At 38.7% G+C, this 20,880-nt stretch overlaps 1 protein-coding gene across 1 annotated transcript in view; it reads right to left on the bottom strand.

Annotated features, from left to right (window-relative positions):
* Nucleotides 1-20,880, bottom strand: part of ACOXL (acyl-CoA oxidase like) — a 281,193-nt gene that overhangs the window by 11,463 nt on the left and 248,850 nt on the right. The window contains exon 21 of the mRNA XM_032469554.1: nucleotides 14,192-14,293. Within this exon, the coding sequence (XP_032325445.1) occupies nucleotides 14,192-14,293 (102 nt within the window). The remainder of the gene's footprint in view (nucleotides 1-14,191; nucleotides 14,294-20,880) is intronic.

Raw genomic sequence — 20,880 nt, 5'->3', positions numbered from 1 at the left:
GCAGAATGATCAGTACACTTGCAAACAGATCAGTATTATTTTGTGGGGCACTGAGAACAAAGGGAAAAAAGGGAGAGAACAGCTGTGCCCTGTGGGATTATGTTAGCAACTTAACACACATGCAGTTGGAATCCCAGAAGTCAGACAGAATGAGAAATAAAATTCTAGAAGATGTAATGGTTTGAAATGTTTCCAAATTTGATGTAAAACATCCTCCACGTATTCAAGATGTACAGTGAATACCAAGCAGAGACATTTTATTTATTTTATTTTTAAAATTTCATTGAAGTGTAGTTGATTTACAATGTTAGTTTCAAATATACAGCAAAGTGATTCAGATATACATATACATTATGTATATATTTTTCCTTTTCAGATTCTTTTCAATTGTATGTTATTATAAGTAATTGATATAGTTCCCTGTGCTATACAGTAGGTCCTTGTTATTTATTATTTTATATATAGTAATGTGTGTCTGTTAATCCCCAACCCCTAATTTATCCTTCCCCACCCTCTCCCCTTTGGTAACCATAGTTCGTTTTCTATGTCTGTGAGTCTGTTTTTGGCTTGTAAATAGAATTTGTATCTTTTTTTTTTTTTTTAGATTCCACATATAAGTTATATCATATGATATTTGTCTTTCTCAAGGAGATACATTTTAAAACAAAACAAACTCAAAAAACCCCATACCTAGGTACATCATAGCAAAATTGCTTAAAACCAAAGGTAAGAAAAAAATTGTAAACTTAGAGAAAAGTTAATCTCATGCATGGGAAACATGATAAGGATGACAGCAGAATTCTCATCAGAGAGAAGGAAGAAGACAGTAGATAACAAATTAATCTAAAATTCTCTATCCAGTGAAATTATCTTTAAAAATGAAAATGAAATTTAAAATTTTAGGATGAATAAAAACTGAGAGATTTATCACCATAGACTCTCACTATAGCACCCCCCCCAATTTTCTTTCAGCTCAGAGGATATAATACCAGATATAAACTCTGATCTACTATTTTATATAAAATCTCTTTTTAAAAAATAAAGAAGGTGAAGGAATATTTTTCCCCTCTTATAATGAAGCAATCCCATTTCTGGGCAAAACTCTAATTCAAAAAGACAAATGTACTCCAATGTTCATAGCAGCACTATTTACAATAGCCAAGACATGGAAGCAACCTATATGTCCATCAACAGATAAGTGGATAAAGAAGATGTGGTATATATATATGTGTGTGTGTGTGTGTGTGTGTAATTGAATACTACTCAGCCATAAAAAAGAATGAAATAATGCAATGTGCAGTAACATGGAAGGACCTAGAGATTATCATATTAATTGAAATAAGTCAGACAAAGACAAGTATCATATGGTATCACTTATATGTGGAATCTAAAAAGATGATACAAATGAACTTATTTACAAAACAGAAATGGGCTCAAAGACATAGAAAACAATCTTATGGTTACCAAAAGGAAAAGCAGGAGTTGGGAGGAGGGAAGGGAAGGGATAAATTAGGAGTTTAGAATTAACATATACACATTACTCTATATAAAGCAGGTAAACAACAAGAACCTACTGTATAGCACAGAGAACTATATTCAGTATCTTGTAATAACCTATAATGGAAAAGGATCTGAATATATATATGTATATGTATATATGTATATATATATATATATGAATTAATTTACTGTATACCTGAAACTAACAGAACATTGTAAATTACAATTCAATTTTAAAAATGGTTAATAAAAAAACTATACTTCAGTTTAAAAAAAAAGAAAAAAGAAAATGCAGTGACCCAAATAAAAACCCAGTGGATAGTCTCAACGCCAGAATGAAGGAGACAGAGTAAAAATTAGTGAACTGGAAGATAGAATGATAGGAATTACTGAATCTGAACAAAAGTAAACAGAGGCTGTCAAGAAAGATCTAACTTAAATGTCATCAGAGTTCTTATAATAAAAGAAGAAAAGAGGGCAGAGCTAAAAAGTACTTGAAGTAATGACTGGGAACGCCCCATTTTGGCAAAAGATACAAATAATCCAACAAATTCAAAAAGTTGGGTGAAACTCAACCATGATAAATTCAAAGAAATCCACATCACAGTACATCAACATTAAACTTTGGAAAACTAAAGATGAAAAAAATTCTTGAAAGCAGAGAGAGAAAAATGATGCTTTATTCATAAGAAAAAAATTGGAGGAAAAAAAAAACCTTTGAATGACAGTAGATTCTCATTAGAAATCATGAAGGCAGAAATACTTCAATCCAGAATCCCATATCCAGAGAAACCATGTCCCTATTTTCTCATGACATGTTTATCTGTATAGAAAATTCCCAAGAATCTTCAATAACTCCTAGAATTAATATGTAAGTTCAGCAAGGGTATAGGATATAAAACATATAAAAGTCAAGTATATTTCCATATACTAGCAATGGACATGTAGACACTTGAAATCAAATATGTAATATCATTTACTCAAAAAAAAGGAAATAATTAGGTGTAAGTCTAACAAAACATGTACAGGTCTTGTATACTGAAAACTACAATATGCTGATGAAAGAACTCAAAAGAGATCTATATAAATGGGAAGACACACCACATTCATATATCAGAAGATTCAGCATGGTATTGATGTCATTTCTCCAAAAAATGATACACAGGTTTAGCATAATTCCTTTCAAAATCCCCGAAAGATTTTTTTTGTAGATATAGACAAAATTTACATGGAAAGGCAAAGAACTAGAATATCTAAAACAATTTTTAAAAAGAATTTAAAAGTTGGAGGAATTAACCTACCACATTTCAAGTTCATGTAACTAAAGTAATCAAGACTGACCATGTGATACTGACAGAGGAATAGATACATAGATCCATGGATCAAAATAGAGAATGCAGAAATATAATGACACAAATATGCTCAACTGATTTTACAAAGATGTTAAAGCAATTCAAGGGAAAAAAGACAATCTTTCAACAAACTGCTGCTGGAGAAATTGGACATATATAGGTCAAAAAAAAAAGAAGGACAAGAAAAAAGAAGTCTCCTAACTTATACAAAAACTAACTCAAAATGGATCATGGACTTAAATTTAAAGTGTAGAAGTTTAAAACTTTTAGGAAAAAAAAACTGTAGAATAAAACCTTTAGGACCTAGCCATAAGTGAAAAGTTCTGAGACTGGTCACCAAAAATATAATCCATAAAAGGAAAAACTGATAAACTGGACTTCATCAAAATTAAGAACTTCTACTCTGCAAAAGACTATGTTAAGAGGATAAAAGGACAAGCCATAGGCTGGGAGAAAATATTTGCAAATTATGTATCTGACAAAGGACTAGTATCTAGAATATATAAAGAACTCTAAAACTCAATGGTTAAAAAAAAAAATCCAATTAAGCATGGGCAAAAGACATGAACAGACACTTCACCAAACAGGGTATACAGATGGCACATAAGCACCAGAAAAGAGGGTCAACTTCATTAGCCATTAGGGAAATGCAAATTCAAACCACAGTAAAATATTACTATATACCTATCCAAGTGGCTAAATAGAAAATAGTGACACTACCAAGTGCTGACGAGAATGTGAAGAAACTGGATCACTCCTGCATTTCTGGGAGAAGAGAAAAATATTACAGTTACTCTGAAGAAGTTTGGCAAGTTCTTAGGAAAAAATCAACATGCACTACCACATGATCCCAAAATGGCCCTCCTGGGCATTTGCTCTAGAGAAATTCACTTATATTCATACCTAAACCTGTACACAAGTGTTTGTAACAGCTTTATTCCTTATAGTTAAAAGCTAGGAAAAACTCAGATGTCCTTCAATGAGTGAATGGCTAAACAACCTGTGGTATATCCATATGTGGAATACTATGCAGCATTAAAAAGGAACAGACCAACAATACAGGCAACAACCTGGATGAATCTCCAGAATATTATGCTGATTGGAAAAAGCCAATCCCCAAAGGTTGCATATTATGTGATCTCCTTTATACAACATTCTTGGAATGACAAAATTAGAGAGCTGGAGAAAAGATCAGTTTTTGCTAAGGATTAAAGGGGAGGTTGGGAAACGGAAGGGATGTGGCTATAAAAGCAACACATGAGGAACCCTTGTGGTGAAGAAAACACTGTATCTTTACTGTATCAATGTCAAAATCCTGGTGTGATATTGTACTATATCTACAGATGATATCACTGGTGGACACTAGGCAAAGGGACATGAAATCACTCTGCATTATTTCTTACAACTGCATGTGAATCTATGATTCTCTCAAAATCAAAAGTTCAATATAAAAAATTAAAACCCCATAACTGTAGTCAGATGACTCTCAGGTGGGGTTTTAACAAAGGGATTTTCTGTAAGCACAATAGAAGATTCTTTTTTTCTTTCTTCTTTGTATTCTTTTTAGATGGGGCATAAGGTACATGCAGAGATACAAATAGTAAGCATAGATCAGCTTGCTCTATTATCACAAAATAAACACACACAGGTAGCCATCACCCAGATTAAGAAACAGAACACCTGTATCCCCAGAGACCTGGCAAAAAGTCATGCACTTGAGCTGGCTAATTTTTCTTATGTTGTCGCAGCAGTAGCCAATTAATGCCTGGTGGTTTGAGGCCATAATCTATGAAGTGACTGTCCAGGGAAGGAAGAGACAGAGGAATTTTAGTTTTCTATAGACCTATGACTGCTCACAAGTGAGTCCTGTCCCTTCTCTGTCCCTTAAAATGGGGCCATCCCTGCTAGCTGTCTTTGTGTCGTTTACTGAGTACCAAGTGGTTTGAGTCCCCCAGAGGAGGGAAGATGGGAAACAGGTGACAGCAATAACCAGTCTGTAAAATTAAAGGAAAAGGGCGACTTACCATCAGAAAGAGAAAAGTGACCACAAACACATTCTGTTTTATGAAAAGTATGGATTTCTAGCTAGACTATTCATTTCTACCAAAGTGGATGTACTAGGGAGCATTTCTGTTTTAAGTTCAGTAATTCATTTAAATTTTATTATCATAAAATCATAATAAAACCCACCTTGCCCTTAACTGTGGCTGGTGTCTGCCCTATCTGTTTGACTCAGCTGAATTCCACCTCCCGAAAGGTCTATTTTTTGTGTAACCCAGCCACTCTTAGGAACAAATTTCACTCATAGGAAATTCTCACCTTGCATCCTGGAGTGAGGGGGTGAACCCATGGGGAGGGACGCCCTAATCACCCAGCACTTCAAGCATCTCCCCAAGTGAGCCCAGGATAATGCAGCTTGCAAAAAAACCTCAGAGGCTGGAGCTCACCAAAACAAGTTGCTCTCTCCTGCAGTTATAAAAAGTTATCCTTGAATGAGGGGAATAGAATGAGCTTGACTCTTCCAGATGCACAAAGCCGTACTGTGAGGCCAAGCAAGAGGGTCGACCAGATGGCTGCCACGCGGAACCAGGATTGCAGGGGTGGTGACCTTAGGGTCCATTTCACCAGCCAAACTGAAGAAACATATCCCACTTGTGTTTTCTTAACCTCAGTTGAATGGCCTGCATTTATAGGTTTGACAATGTATTTTATGCCACTGAAGAGCAGGCTTAGGCCAGAAGTAAAGAGGAGCGGGGAGGGAAGAGAGAGGTTTCCCCTTTTGTGAGTAGCACTCTGCTGGGACTGATATTGTTCCTGTCTCTGTGTCTGAGGGTCTCTGGCTCTGGGAAAAGCAGGTGCACCAGGATACACTCATATTTTGGTTCCTGCCATCCCCTGGAGGTCAACCAGGGGTCCTATAGAAATGAAAGGAAGTTAGAATCAGTTCTGGGGATGCTTTCAAATCAAAGAAGATTTTAAAATTTGACTCAATTGCCTTCCCTGGATGACCACGCTGTTGCATTGTCTATTTCAATAACACCCCTGGCTTGAAGGAGCCACCGAACAGGAGCAGTCCCTCCCGACCCTGATGGAATGGGTGCGTGAGGTTTCACCCCACCTGCGTCTTCACTCAGCCTGGAGGATACAGGCAAGAGTTCTCACGACCTCATCACTTTTTTTTATAGCCAAGTCAGATGGATCTTACCAGATGGGGGAACAAGAGGTTTTCTCTCTGATTCCTTACAAAGAAAAGCAAGAGTCTGTGCGTAGTAGGTGAGGCTAAGAGACTGAGAAGCCCTACCTTCCTTCCCCAATCCGATGAATGTTTGCAACATCCTATGCCAAAAACTTCAGTTCACTCTGCATTTGATTCCAGCGTCTGAACATTTGTTAAGCTGCCTTGATCCAAGTGGTTTTGGGAAAGGGAAATAGATGGATAGGATGTCTGAGTGGCCATTAAGAAAGGAACACTTAATACAGCATGGAAGACAGCCAACACTGCATTTGTAGGAAGTGAAGGGCACGCGTACCATTTCTAAGCCTCCTGGGTGTGAGTGTGGGGTAGGTGTTCTTGAAGTCAAGATTTGAGGAAAAAGGCTACTATTCTCAGCACCATCTTTCCATCTGGGAACTCCCTTTTAAGTTTTTCCCCTGTTTTGTTTCTTCTACCCCAAGTCTTTATGCCACAAGACAATGGCTGCATTTGTACTGTACACTTAGTTCAAAATAGTAAATGAGCGTCATGCATCTTTTAAATTCAAAGGAGCTAAGTAGCATCCTGGCTTTGGGGTCTGGTGTCTGCCGCACCTACACGCGTTCTTGCCCAAGCCCATTTCCTAAGAATAAATCAATGTGTGAGTGGCTGTGTCTCCTCAGAACTACTTGAAGGACCCATCAATCATCAGGCTTGAATGTTTTTCCTGCTCATTGATTCCACTATTTGATTGACTAAGCTGAAACTAAAAACCCAAACCATAGTGGTTGTTTTAGACTTGAGCAAATACAGCTACGAGCCAAGATCACTTGCCATCAGCAGGCTCCCTGTGGCCTCCTTACTGCAGCTGGGTCTCCAAGCAGTTCTCACTCGGGGAGAAAAAGCATTCCTTTCACTGGGGCAGACCGAGGCTGTTAGCTGCTGGGGTGCCCCGGTGTCCACTTGCTGGCGAGGGTACAACACAGGACTTGGGCTGGAGCGGGTGATCCTGGGCTTCATCCCAGCACACCAGGGGGCACAGCAAAATGAAAACGGTCGGTCTAGGGGCAAGGGAGAAGGACGCGGGTGGGAAAGGAGACCAGTCACCTGCTGCTCCAACAGAAACAGTGCAATCGGGAAGGAACTGGAGGGTCACAACTCAGACCGGACATCAAGGCAACATCTGGGTGAAGGAGTAACAGCTGTGGGTGTAACGTGATCACATGTGGTGGGGATGTCAGCATTGCTTGGACACGCTCCTGATCAGTATTTACCTTCCCTCTTCCTGAACGGGTTTTCGGTTCTTAACACGGTTCCTGTTACAAGCCGTCTCCCGTGCCCTCTGGGAGGTGGAGAGGAGTGGTCCTCCTGGCTGCGGTGCTGGGTTATACAGCCGTGCCTCACATCCCTGCCCGTCCCTTATATAACCTGCGCTCTCATATGGTTCCATTATTTGGGCTCCGGGCAGGAAACAGAACGTGATGAAACATTTTGCTAAGTATTATTTTCATCACCCTGAAAAGGGTCTTTTTTGATCTGCAGCCCACAGCTGGGCTGTGGCTCTTTGAATGCACATAGACTGAAAGGCTTTCCCTGTGTTGATTTCCTAGTGTGAGCTGACCACACGTCCACCTGTATTCACTTCCCCGTGTGCCACCGGGAGCCACTGTTCCAGTGCTGGTGGGCACAGAGCAGGACAGCCATGCCCGGGAGTTCAGAGAGCAAACACTCCAATGAGAAAAACGAGGCTGCTCTATCTAAACCTTAGTTTACTCTAAGAACTGGTGTAAAATTAGGCAGAGGACTCAATGCCAAATATTCACTTACATTAAAATACAGCATTTTAAAAAGCTGAAGTTTTGGTTCTGTTTTCTTTTGTCTTTTTTTTTTTTAAGCAACTAAGTTGGTTTTAGCCGAGATACACGATTGTTAACTGTTAGGTTATTTTGAAAGGGTTTCCTCCTTAAAATGAGCCTCAGCTGATAGTTCTTCCTTAATGCTGATAATTATCTAAAGCAAAATAAATACAAATGTCTAGCTTAATGAAGACTGAAACAGGATAATGCCCGGACACTGAGTTTTCCAAGAACAAAGCACACAATTGTGCTATACAGACCCCTGCTAAAGTACTTAATGGAAAGGGCACGGAAACCTTTTACTTGGGGGTCTTGAGGGAGCCCCTGGGGGCACCACCACTAGACGGCCTCTGAGCCGGGGTCCCACAATGAGGGCACAAAGGTGGGGCCAGCTCATCCTACAGTTGAGACCTGGGGACACTAGAACAGCAGGGAACCCCAGCCCAGAAGCCTCACTTTTACGTCTCCCTAAATCAGCTGCAAGTCAGCCTCAGATTCCCCATCGATAAAGTGGATTAGCAGCTATTCACACGAAAGGGAGCTAGTGGGGATTACACAGGATAATGAATGTGGACCAGCTTGGTCAACACCGAGGTTCCGGACGACAGAAAGCAGTTTAGTTATCACAGGCAGGAAGGGCTTGGGAGATGGGCTTGAATTTTAAAAGAAAGCAAAACGCTTGTCCCAGATTTTAGTGGGAAGCTTTTGAGTTTTTCACCGTTGAATACTATGCTGGCTGTAGGTTTGTCATATATAGCTTTTATTATGTTGAGATATGTTCCTTCTATACCCACTGTGGTGAGAGTTTTTATCATAAATGGGTGTTGAATTTTATATCAAATGCTTTTTCTGCATCTATTGAGATGATCATGTGGTTTTTGTCCTTTCTCTTGTTGATGTGATGTATTACACTGATTGATTTGCGTATGTTGAACCAGCCTTGTGTCCCTGGGATGAACCCCACTTGGTCATGATGTATAATCTTTTTTATGTGTTATTGGATTCTATTTGCTAAAATTTTGGTGAGGATTTTGGCGTCTATGTTCATCAGTGATATTGGCCTATAATTCTCTTTTTTGGTAGTGTCTTTGCCTGGTTTTGGTATCAGGGTTATGGTGGCTTCACAGAATGGGTTTGGGAGTATTCCCTCCTTTTCAATCTTCTGGAAGAGTTTGAGAAGGACTGGTATGAGTTCTTCTTTGTATATTTGGTAGAATTCCCTGGTGAATCTGTCCGGTCCTGGACTTTGATTTGTAGGGAGGTTTTTTATTGCTAATTCATTTTCATTTCTAGTGATCGGTTTGTTCAAGACATACCTCTCAAAAATAGTTCTCCTAGAACAGTCTACCCAAGCAATAGAAACAAAAGCAAGAATAAACGAATGGGACCTAATGAAACTTACAAAGTTTCTGCACAGCAAAGGAAACCATAAGGAAAACAAAAAGACAACCTATGGAATGGGAGAAAATCTTTGCAAATGAAACCAACAAAGGCTTGATCTCCAGAATATATAAGCAGCTCATACAACTTAATAAGAAAAAAAAAAATCCAATCCAAAAATGGGCAGAAGACCTAAACAAGCAATTCTCCAAGGAAGACATACAAATGATCAATAGACACATGAAAAAAATGTTCAATATCACTAATTATCAGAGAAATGCAAATCAAAACTACTATGAGGTATCACCTCACACCAGTCAGAATGGCCATCATTCAAAAGTCCACAAATGACAAATGCTGGAGAGGCTGTGGAGAAAGGCGAACCCTCCTTCACTGCTGGTGGGAATGCAGTTTGGTGCAGCCACTGTGGAAAACACTATGGAGATTCCTCAAAAGAATAGGAATAGACTTACCATATGACCCAGGAATCCTCCTCCTGGGCATATATCCAGAAGGAACCCTACTTCAAAATGACACCTGCACCCCAGTGTTCATAGCAGCGCTATTTACAATAGCCAAGACATGGAAACAGCCTAAATGTCCATCAACAGATGAGTGGATAAAGAAGATGTGATATATTTACACAATGGAATACTATTCAGCCATAAAAGCTGACAACATAATGCCATTTGCAGCAACATGGATGTTCCTGGAGAATGCCATTCTACGTGAAGTAAGCCAGAAAGAGAAAGAAAAATACCATATGAGATTGCTCATACGCAGAATCTAAAAAAAAAAAAAACATAAATACAAATCAGAAACAGACTCATAGACATATAATACAAACTTGTGGTTGCCAAGGGGGTTGGGGGTGGGAAGGAACAGACTGGGATTTCAAAATGTAGAACAGATAAACAAGATTATACTGTATAGCACAGGGAAATATATACAAGATCTTATGGTAGCTCACAGAGAAAAAAATGTGACAATGAATATATATATGTTCATGTATAACTGAAAAATTGTGTTCTTCACTGGAATTTGACACAACATTGTGAAATGATTATAACTCAATAAAAAATGTTAAAAAAAAAAAAAGAAAAGAAAAAGAAAAAGAAAAAAGAAAACAAAACCCAACCCCAACCCCTCTCTCGTGGGTCCCAGTTGGACCAGTGGGCACCTGGGCTGCTTCTGGAGTATGTGGATGGATTTTACTCACTCTGGGCCATCAGGCAGGCCTTTCTGAATCTTTTAAACTCAGGTATCTTCAGTGCTTAGTCTACAGCACTTAAAAGTCGATGATGCCTCATGCTTACCCCACCTGCATTTGGGATTAGGAGTTCTGGGTTCTGTGCCCAGCTAGAGCCTTGAGCAGCTGTTTAACTTCTCTGTTTCTTAGTTTTACTCATGTATTGCATGGGGATTATATCAGCTTTACTTACCTTTAAGATCTTTGAGAATGAAATGAGATTTTTTTTTTTAAAGAATAAATACATGCATTGCGAATTATCATTAGACTGGAGCTTCAGCATAACTCCTGGGTACTCTGAAAAGTTTTATTATTTAGAATCAGCCCAGGCTGATTGCTATTCTCTGATGCTGACTTTTTAAAAAATAAACATCTTAGTTTAGAATATATTTTGATTTTGTAGAAAAGTTCCAATGGAGAGTTTCCATAAACCCTTCTATAGCCGGTTTCTCCTAATGGTGACATCTTACATAACTATGGTCCACTGTAAGCACGGAGAAGCCAAGATTGGTACATTAATATTAACAAATACAGACTTTATTCAGACTTCGCTAGTTTTTCTACTAATGTCCTTTCCTGTTCCGGGACTCCATCCAGGTACCACATTGCATTCAGTCATCAGGTCTCCTTGGTCTCCTCTGGTTGGTGATGGTTTCTCAGTCCTTCCTTGTCTGTCATTGATTGACAGTCTGCGGAGTACCAGTCAGGTGTTGTGTAGACCATTCCTCAACTTGGTTTTGTCTGCCAGGTTTCTCTCATGATTGGACTGGGGCTCTGGGTTTTTAGGAAGAATGACGTGCTCTTCCCACCGCAGCTTACTGGAGGCGCACGTCATCAACATGACTTATTACTGGTAGTATTAACCTTGATCCCAGAGTTGTCCACTGTAAAGTAACTCTCTTCTCCTTCCATACCCTACTCTTTAAAATAGAAGGAAGTCACTAAGTCCAACCCACACTCAAGGGAAGGAAGACTGTTTTACCTCCTGAAGAGGGGGAGTTGCTACATACATCACGTGGAATTCTTCTTGAAGGAAGACCTCTTCTTTACCTCATTTATTTTATCTGTTCAATTGTTCGCTTATATCATTATGGGCTTGTGTTTAATTATTTTATACTCTGGGTTATCGGGTTTTCTGATACTACGTTATTCATTTTGTTGCTCAAGTTGTTCCAACTTTGGTCACTGGGAGCTCTCTGTCAGCTCCTTTCCCAAATCCCGCAGATGAATGTGGGGTTTTTTGTTTTTGTTTTTGTTGTTTTTGTTTTTGTTTTGAGCATTTTCTGACTTTCTGGCCCTAGAAGATGTTCCAGGTTCATCCTGTATACTCATTGTCCCAGGCCGAGAATTCAGTCATTTCTCCAAGGACCATGGTTCCTTTTTCTGGAGAATGATATCACAAACCGAGAACTGGGCACTGGGTGAGCTGCCTGTGACTGGCTGATGCTGATTCCTACCCAAAAAAGATAATACATGAAAATGTTTAGAGTCAAAGAGATGTGAGTTTTTGCTACCTGTATTACTTTGGGCAAATTACTTTGACACGCTGGGTCTCAGTTTCTTCATTCACGTGTAAGGATAATGAAAATCAAAGGGGGTCAAGCAAGATAACACGGAAGCAAATTTCTGTTTCTTTTTTTGGTTAGGGGGAAGATGTTGCTTAAAACAACAGAAAGTTATTCTCTCATGGTCCTGAAGGCTAAAGTCTGAAATTAAGGTGTTTGCAGGGTCATGCTTCCTCGGATGACTCTAGGAGAGGCTCCTTCTCTGCCTCTTCCTGGCTTTCGGTGACTGCCAGCAATACTTGCCCTTCCTCTTTTTACAGAGGCATCACTCCGGTCTCTGCCTCCATTGTCAACATGATATTCTTGTGTTTCTCTGTGTCTCTGAATATCTCTTTCCTTTTTTTTTTTATTGAAGTATAGTCAGTTTACAATGTTGTGTCTATTTCTGGTGGCCAGCATAATGTTTCAGTCACACATATACATACATATGGAACTTTCTACTTCTGATACTAGAAATCTAGGGTTTTTTATTTTTCTTACTTCTTTAAAGCAAAAAATTAAGGAAAAGTGGGAACCAAGAGAAATAAACAGGTAAGAAAATTTGCATTTGCCTTGAAGGCATTTGCCATTTCCAACAAACCTGAATTTTCACTCTGACAGCCTCACGGTGGATGGGGTGGGGTAGAGAGTGATGACAGTCAAACCTGGAGCCAGCACTAGGCAAGACATTTAGTAGACAGTAAGTTGGATGCCAAAGAGCTACAACCCTGGGGGAGGGTAAAGAAATGGCTACCCTCATTTGAATTCCATGAGTCTTCCATGAAACTTCAAACTTTGAATTTAATTAAAGGTGGTTTCAAACTGAGAGTCCCTTCAGATGCCTTGCAAGGGGAAGGAGAAGATACCTTCAATTTGGCATTCATATAAATCTCACAAATTATTTTCTAATGACAATAACTAGCACACATTGAAGGATAACTTGACACGTAGCAGAAGCAACAGACAAAGAGAAATAGAGCTGTAAAGAATTAAAACATTGGGGTTCTTAGCTACAGACTATAAAACAACTATACTCCAACGCATAAAGAAATAAAAGACAAAATGGAATATATCTTTGGGAAACTGGAAACTAAAAAGTGATGCAGGTGGTAGAAAAAAAGAAAACAAAAAACAAAAGAAGAATTTTTAAAATACAAATCCTAACAACTGGGATTAAAAATGCATGGCATGAGCTAAACAGCACAGTAGATGCACCTAAAGAAAGAACCAGCGAACTTGAAGAGTGACACGTGAAAGCGTCTAGATGGGTTTTAGTGACGTCAGTCATTGCAGACCCCTTTCTGCTCCTTCACAAGCACTCTCCTGCCAGTACCTCGGATTGACCAAGGGTCCCAGGTAGTTTTGGAGAAGAAGCTGCCAGTAATATTTCTGAAGCCTTCTGATCCCTGCAAAAGGGTGTGGTTGGAGAAGGAAAGGAAGTATCTGTGCTGGATCCACTACCCTCTCCCCTCTGGAGCCCCAAAAAAGTCCAGGGAGGAGTGAGTGCTCATGGCAGGCAGCTCAGAGATCTGCAGAGGAAGGCCTCGAGATGTCCCAGAGGCCCAAGCAAGCCAGATCTAGCCCCACAGATAAAGCCTGTTCCAAAGCGGCTGGCTTCTCCCTGCGTATCTCCAGGCTGCTATGAGGATCGAGTAAAGAAGGGGTGTGGAAAACACGTCGTACTCTAAGAATACAAGAGCACATCAGTGTTTTATGTGAAAGTTGGTTGCTTTTATGCAACCACTGATAAAAAATACCACGGGTCTTTTATTTTTTTAAATATGAAGAATGAGTCAATAGGTTTCGGTAAGAGGTAAGAAAATGAAAAACACTTCATACCTTTTTTTTTTTTTTTTTGCCAACACAAAGTAAACACTTTTGAGTCCCTCCTCTCTTATACATGTTAGAAGTTCATACACAGTGAATCATTTCCTTGTCACTGAAACGCTGAAGTGTAATATGATCAAGGTCGACAATGAAAATATGTATGCGAAGTCCCAGAGGCATAAAAATCCGTGAGTGGAAACCGATAAAAGATTGGCAGGACTGTTTTCTCAGAAAGCAAAGAGCTGACAGCTGATGAACGAAGGGTTAGTTCTGCACCCAGGGAATCTTACCTGGCTCCTAATCCTCATGCTGGCCACCGGCGTCAAATATTTATGTTCCAGATACCAGGCTCGCTCCTGGAACACCAGCTTGGTTCCATATAACAGACAAAACTAAGGAGTGGGGGGAAGTGGAGGGAAATGGAAAAATATGTTAGAACATGCAGGCTCGAAGGAGGTGGATGAGAAATTGAATGCTATTACATTTCACACAGTCATAAAAGTTCCATATGCCCTTAATGGGAAATGGTCACATCTCACATACTGTATGTGTTTTATTTTTAAAAACCACTCTATGGAAAATGTAAAGCATATATAAAATTAGAAAGAACAGCATAACCAACTCCACCCCCAGCTCAACAAATAGTGACTCACAGCCAGTCTTATTTCATCTGTCACCTCACCCAGTTCTCCCCCACCCCAAGGTTATTTACTTGCAGAGGGAAAGAGAATCAGAAGATGCCAACAGAAGAATGGCACAGATGTTGGAATTATCTGGCAAAAGCTTTAAAACAGCTATTATAAAAATTCTTCAACAAGTGATCACAAACACTCTTGAAACAAATGGTGAAGGGTCACATTTCAGCACAGAAATAAAAGATATAAAGGAAAATCATATGGAAATAGTAGAACTAAAAATTACACTGATCAAAATAAAAATGGGCTTAACATCAGAAGAGAGGGAACAGGAAAGAATTACTGAGCTAGGAAGACAGAATAAGAGAAATTATTTGAACAATAGAGACAAAATATAGGGATAATATAATAGACTGGAAAAAAAGAAAGAACAGACCCTCAGGGACTTGTGGGACTATAACAAAAGAGCTAACCTTCATGTCACTGGAGTCCTGGAATGTGAAAAGAAAGAAGGCATGGCTGAAAGGGTACTTGAATACTTAATGGCTGAAAAAGTCCTCCAATTTGGGGGGAAAATACAAATATGCAGGTTTTAGAAGCTTGGTGAACCTCAAACACAATAAATACCAAGATATCCATGCCCAGACACATCATATCAAACATCTTGAAATGTCAAAGAAAAACATCTTGAAAGCAGCCAGAAAAAAAAATGATGAATCACCTCCAGGAGAACAATGATTTGTATAACTGGATTTCTCATCAGAAATCATGGAGGCTAGAAACAAGTGGTACATTTTTTAAGTACTTAACTAATCAATGTCAACCCCAAAGTCTATGTTGAGTAAAAATATCCTTCAGGCATGAAGAAGAAATAAAGATATTGTCAGATAAAGAAAAACTGGGGGGAACTGTTGCCAGTGGATTGCTCAAAGAATTATTATGAGTTTTTCAGTCAGAGGGAAAAATGATTCTAAAAGGAAACTTGGAACATCAGGAAGAGAGCTCTTTCTTGGAGAAAGAGCAACAGAAATGGTAAATGTCTGGGTAGATATGATAGACTATCCTCCTGAAATTTTAAAAACTGTGTGTGATGACTGAAAGCAAAACTTATAATACAGTCTGATGTGGTTTCCTATGTATGTAGATTACTTATAAGATGCCTATGATATACGAAGGGGAGACAGTAAAAGCAACTCTGTGCTGGTCTATATTCCATTGAAGACGTAAAATATTTATTTTAAGTAGACTGTACAATGTTCAGTATATATATTTGCAATCCCTAAAGCATCAACCAAAAAGGAAAAAAGCTATGCAAAGAAATAAAGATAACTCAAAATGGAATCCTGAAAAATGCTCAAAAACCCCCAAAGAAGGTGTGTGTTGTAGGCTGAATCATGGCCATCTAAAGCAATTAGGTCCTAATTCCTGGAATCTGCAAATATTTGTTTTTAAGGAAAAAGAGTTTTAGTGTGATTGGGACTTGTAAAATGAAGAGATAATTTTGGATCAACTGGGTGGGCCCTAAATGCAATCACGTGTATCTTTCTAAGAGGAAGGCAGAGGGAGGTTCCACAGACAGAGATGAGAGTGAGGTGGCCATAGGTCAAGGAATGCCAGCAGCCACCAGAAGCTGGAAGAAGCAAGGAGTGAATTCTTCCTCTAGAGCCTCTAAAGGCAGTGCAATCCTGCTAACACCTTGATTTTGGCCCAGTGATACTGATTTCAGACTTCTGGCCTCCAGAACTATGAGAGAATAAATTTTTGTTGTTGCAATCCACCAACTTCACTGTAATATGGTACAGTAGCCACAGGAAACTAATACAACATATGAGAGAAAACAGGAATCAAAACCAAAGAAAATAACAGAAAACAAATGATAAAATGGTTGACCTAAATCTAAATTTATCAATAATTATATTAAATGGAAATAGTCTAAGCATGCTAATCAGAAAACAGGAATTTTCAGGATGAATTTTTTAAAAAACTCAAGCTGTCTACTAGAAATTCACTATAAATACAACAAGAGAGATAGGTTAAAAGTAAAAGGGTGGAATAAGATATACTGTGCAAAAACTAACTCAAGGAAACCTGTAGTGACTATATTAATATCAGACAAAACAGACTTCAGAGAAAAGAAAACTTGCACGGATAAAGAGGGAATTGCCTGATGATAAAAAGGTTAATGGATCAAGAAGATGTAACAATCCTAAATGTGAATGCACCTAACAACAGAGCTTCAAAATACATAAGACAAAAACCTGACAGAACTGAAAGGCTAAACAGATAAATCCACAAATACAGTTGGAGATGTCAACGCTGCTCTCTTGGTAACAGATGGAACAAGTAGACAGAATATTAGTAAGGATACAGAAGAACTGAACAACAGCATTTACCAACTGGATCTGGATTGACATTAAAACATTCCTTCCAACAACAGCAGAATACACATTTCTTTTCAGGGGCACATAAACCATTCACCAGACAGGCCACATCCCAGGTCATAAACACATTTTAAAAATTAAAAAATATAAATTACACATGATATATTCTCTGGTTATAATAGAACTAAACCAGGATTCAGTAACAGATAGATAACATAAAACTCTCTAGACACTTGGAGATTAAATGACACACTTGTAAATAATTCGTGTTTCAAGGAGAAAGTCTCAAGGGAAACTGGAACTGAATAGTAGTGATAATACAACATATTAATAGTTGTGGGAATATGGGGAAAGCAGTGCTTAGAGGCAAATTTATAGCATAAAAATGCTTACAAAAGAAGAAAAATCAGAAATAAATCATGTAAGTTTCCATATTTAATACAATACACCCTTCACAATAGCTCCCCTCAAAATAACACACTTAGGTATAAATTTACAAAAGTATGTACATTATATTTATGCTGAAAACTAAAAATGTTGATGAAAGAAACCAAGGAAGAACTAATAAAATAGATGAGCAGGACCAATATCATACATTTGTCAATTCTCCCCAAGTTGATCCACAGATTTAACATTATTCTAATAAAAATCACAGCAGATTTTTTTTGCTGATAGAGACAACTAATTCTAAAATTTATGTGAAAAGGCAAAGAAATTAGAATGGCGAAAATAATTTGCAAAAGAAGAATAAAGTTGGAGAAATTACTCTATTTGATTTTAAGACTTACTATAAAGTTACAGCATTCAAGATAGCAAGGCATTGTCAAGGGACAGACACATAGTTCAATGAAACAAAACACAGAACCCAGAAATAGACCAATGCAGATGTACGTGAATGATTTTGACAAAGATGCAAAAATAACTCGATGGAGGAAGAACAGCCTTTTCAACAAATGGTGCTGAAACAATTGGATATCAACAGTCAAAAGATAAGTACACTTTGACCTAAACCCACCCCTTATACACAAATTGGTTCAAAATGAACCATAGATCTAAATGTAAAATATAGAACTCTAAAACTTTTAGAAAAAAATATGGGAGCAACTATTCATGACCCAGGGTTAAGCATATATTCTTAGATATGACACCAAAAGCACAATCTAGAAGATAGAAAAAATGATAAATTGGACTTCATCAAAATAAAAAAATTTTTGCTCTGCAAAAAGTACTTTAAAAGAATGAAAAGACATGCCACAAATTGGGAAAAATATTTGCCAATCACACATCCAAGAAAAAACTTGTATCCAGAATTTATAAAGAATGCTCAAAACTCAACAGTAGGAGAACAAATTATCTAACTTTAAAATGGGCAAAAGATTTGAACAGACTTCACTAAAGAGGATATACAGATGGCAAAAAAGCACATTAATTATTTTTCAGTATCATTAGGAAATGCAAATTAAAAACATGATGAGAATACTCCCACATCCTCACTGTAATGGAAAAAAAATACTGGCAATGCCAAGTGTTAGTGATGATACTGAGCAACTGGATGTCTCATACTTTCTCAGTTAACTTTGTAAGAATCTAAAGTTTTTGACAAAGTTAAACATACACTTACCATATGACTCAGGAAATCCTTTCCTAAGTATTTGCCCTAGAGCAATGGTTCTCAACTGTGGATTATTTTTGTCCTCCAAGGGACATTTGGCAATGACTGAAGACATTTTGGTGTCCTTACTGGAGAAGTTCTACTGGTATATAGTAACTAGAGGCCAGAGATATTGCTGAACACCCTACAATGCACACGACAGTCCCCTTACAACTAAGAAGTACCTGACCCAGAATGTCAGTATTGCCAAGACTGAGAAATTTGTTCTAGAGAAAGAAAACTTGTTTACATAATATAATAACCTACACGTGTATAATATATATCATTGCTACTCACAATCATCAAAAACTGAAAGCAACTCAAATGTCCTTCACTGGGTGAATGATTAAAACAGTGTTGGACGTCCATACAATGGAATACTACTCAGCAATGAAGAGGAATAACTGTGGATGCCTGCAACAACTCAGCTGAATCTTGACATCATACTGAGTGGAGGAAGTCAGTATCAAAAGGTTACATATGGTATGTTTCCATTTATGTAACATCCTTAAAACGACAAAACTATAGTGATGGATAACATATCATTGGTTGCCAGAGTTTATCAGAAGGTGAAGAGGATGATTATAAAGCCATACCACAAAGGATTATTTTAGGATGTTCAAATTGCTCTGTATCCTGATTGTGGTAGGGCTCATAAAATTCTCTTCATGGGTTAAAATTCATAGAGCTATACACCCCTAAACAAAGTCATTTTGCTGTATAATAATTTAAATATATCACCATTCTATGTCCAGGCTTCTTCTTTTGTTATGGCAAATGCCAAGCTGAAATGGCCATAATCTTCTAAGAGTTCCCTGTATTGAAAGTTTGTTCAAGAACCCCTCCCTGATTTCCTCCTGAAAGTCACCCCTTCCCTTCCTGGGTTCCCACGGCACTATGTTTTCCCCTGTTACACATTCTGTCTATTGGTGTAATTATTTGCCCATGTGACTTGCTCCCTGACTACAACTGTGGTCAGGGAGGCAGGAACTGTGGCTCATGCATCTTGGAATTTCTGCAGCGCCCAGCCCAGTATCAGGGCTTAGGATGCATTTATAGAACTAAGACTCTTGGTTCCCAGGAGCAGAAGCCTCCCGGGACCAACACAGAAAAGAAGGGAGGTTGCCTGCAATTTATGCCAAATAGGCAGCCTGTATCCACGGCCTGCGCTGCATAATGAGTAGGGAGATGAAGCAAAAGGACCTCTAGTGTCAGAGAAGATGAACAAAGCTTATTAATTCCCGGTAACACCAGCATGATATCAGAATAGGTTCCCCCAGCAACAACCCAGTTCTCTCACTGTGATGAAGTGCTCTGCCTTCTGCCTCAGACTTTAGCCACGTGGGATCTGCATTCCTGCCTTGTAAAATTGATGGCATTCCTTGCAATAGGAAAGTGATTAAAAGTCTGGACCAGACTGGAACGCTGTCCATCTCTAATCCTCATAGTTCACCTGCCCAGTCTCCTCCACACCTTCAGCTCCAGGTGGGAGCTCATTAGCTCCCACAGGTGAGGAAGTCTCATTTATATTACACTGGAAAAAGTTGGGGAAGGGATAATCGACACTAGTGTCTTTTTCTTTGATCACCCAAGGAAGTTGTTCAGATCAAAGTCTCTTTTTCTTCTAAACTGACTAAAGATATGAATTAAACTTTTTAAAAATCCAACCTGCTCAATACTTCTTGTGTCTTAAAATTTTGCCTCTCTTCTTGAGAAAGGTGACAGGCAGCAGCAGCTGGATCATTCTAGGAGCCCAGAGAACTCAAGGAAAGGAGGGTCAGGGATGAAGGTCATTGCTTCTTTCTGGGTCTTTGGACTTGGAAGAGCCCAGCATGGTTCTCTCTTCACCACCATGTTCCGTGGCAGAGGAACCAGTTTAGTAAATTGATGGGCGGCCATGTGCTGCTGTCATGGTAGATCAAAGGCCGAGGGTGTGTGCGTGGCTCTGCAGGCAGAGGGTGATTATTCCCTCTGGGGCTCCTTAAACAATCCACTATGTAGACTGGCTCAGAATCACACCTCTATAGTCCTCCCTCAGTATCTGGGGGGATTGGTTCCAGGACCCTCAGTCAATACCAAAATCTGCAGACGCTCAGGTCCCTTATATAAAATGGTGTAGTATTTGCATAAAACCTATGCATATCCTCCCATACACTTTGAATCATCTCTAGATTACTTATAATACTTAATACAATGTAAATGCTATGTAAACGGTTGCCAGTCTATGGAAAATTCAAGTGTTGCTTTTTGGAACTGTCTGAAAAAAATTTTTTTGAATATTTTTGACCTGTGGTTGGTTGAACCCATGGATG

This window comes from Camelus ferus, chromosome 28 (genome assembly GCF_009834535.1).
Source record: "Camelus ferus isolate YT-003-E chromosome 28, BCGSAC_Cfer_1.0, whole genome shotgun sequence".
Classification (NCBI taxonomy): domain Eukaryota; kingdom Metazoa; phylum Chordata; class Mammalia; order Artiodactyla; family Camelidae; genus Camelus; species Camelus ferus.
The sequence above is the reverse complement of the archived record's forward strand: the minus strand, read 5'-3'. Positions and strand labels throughout refer to the sequence as shown.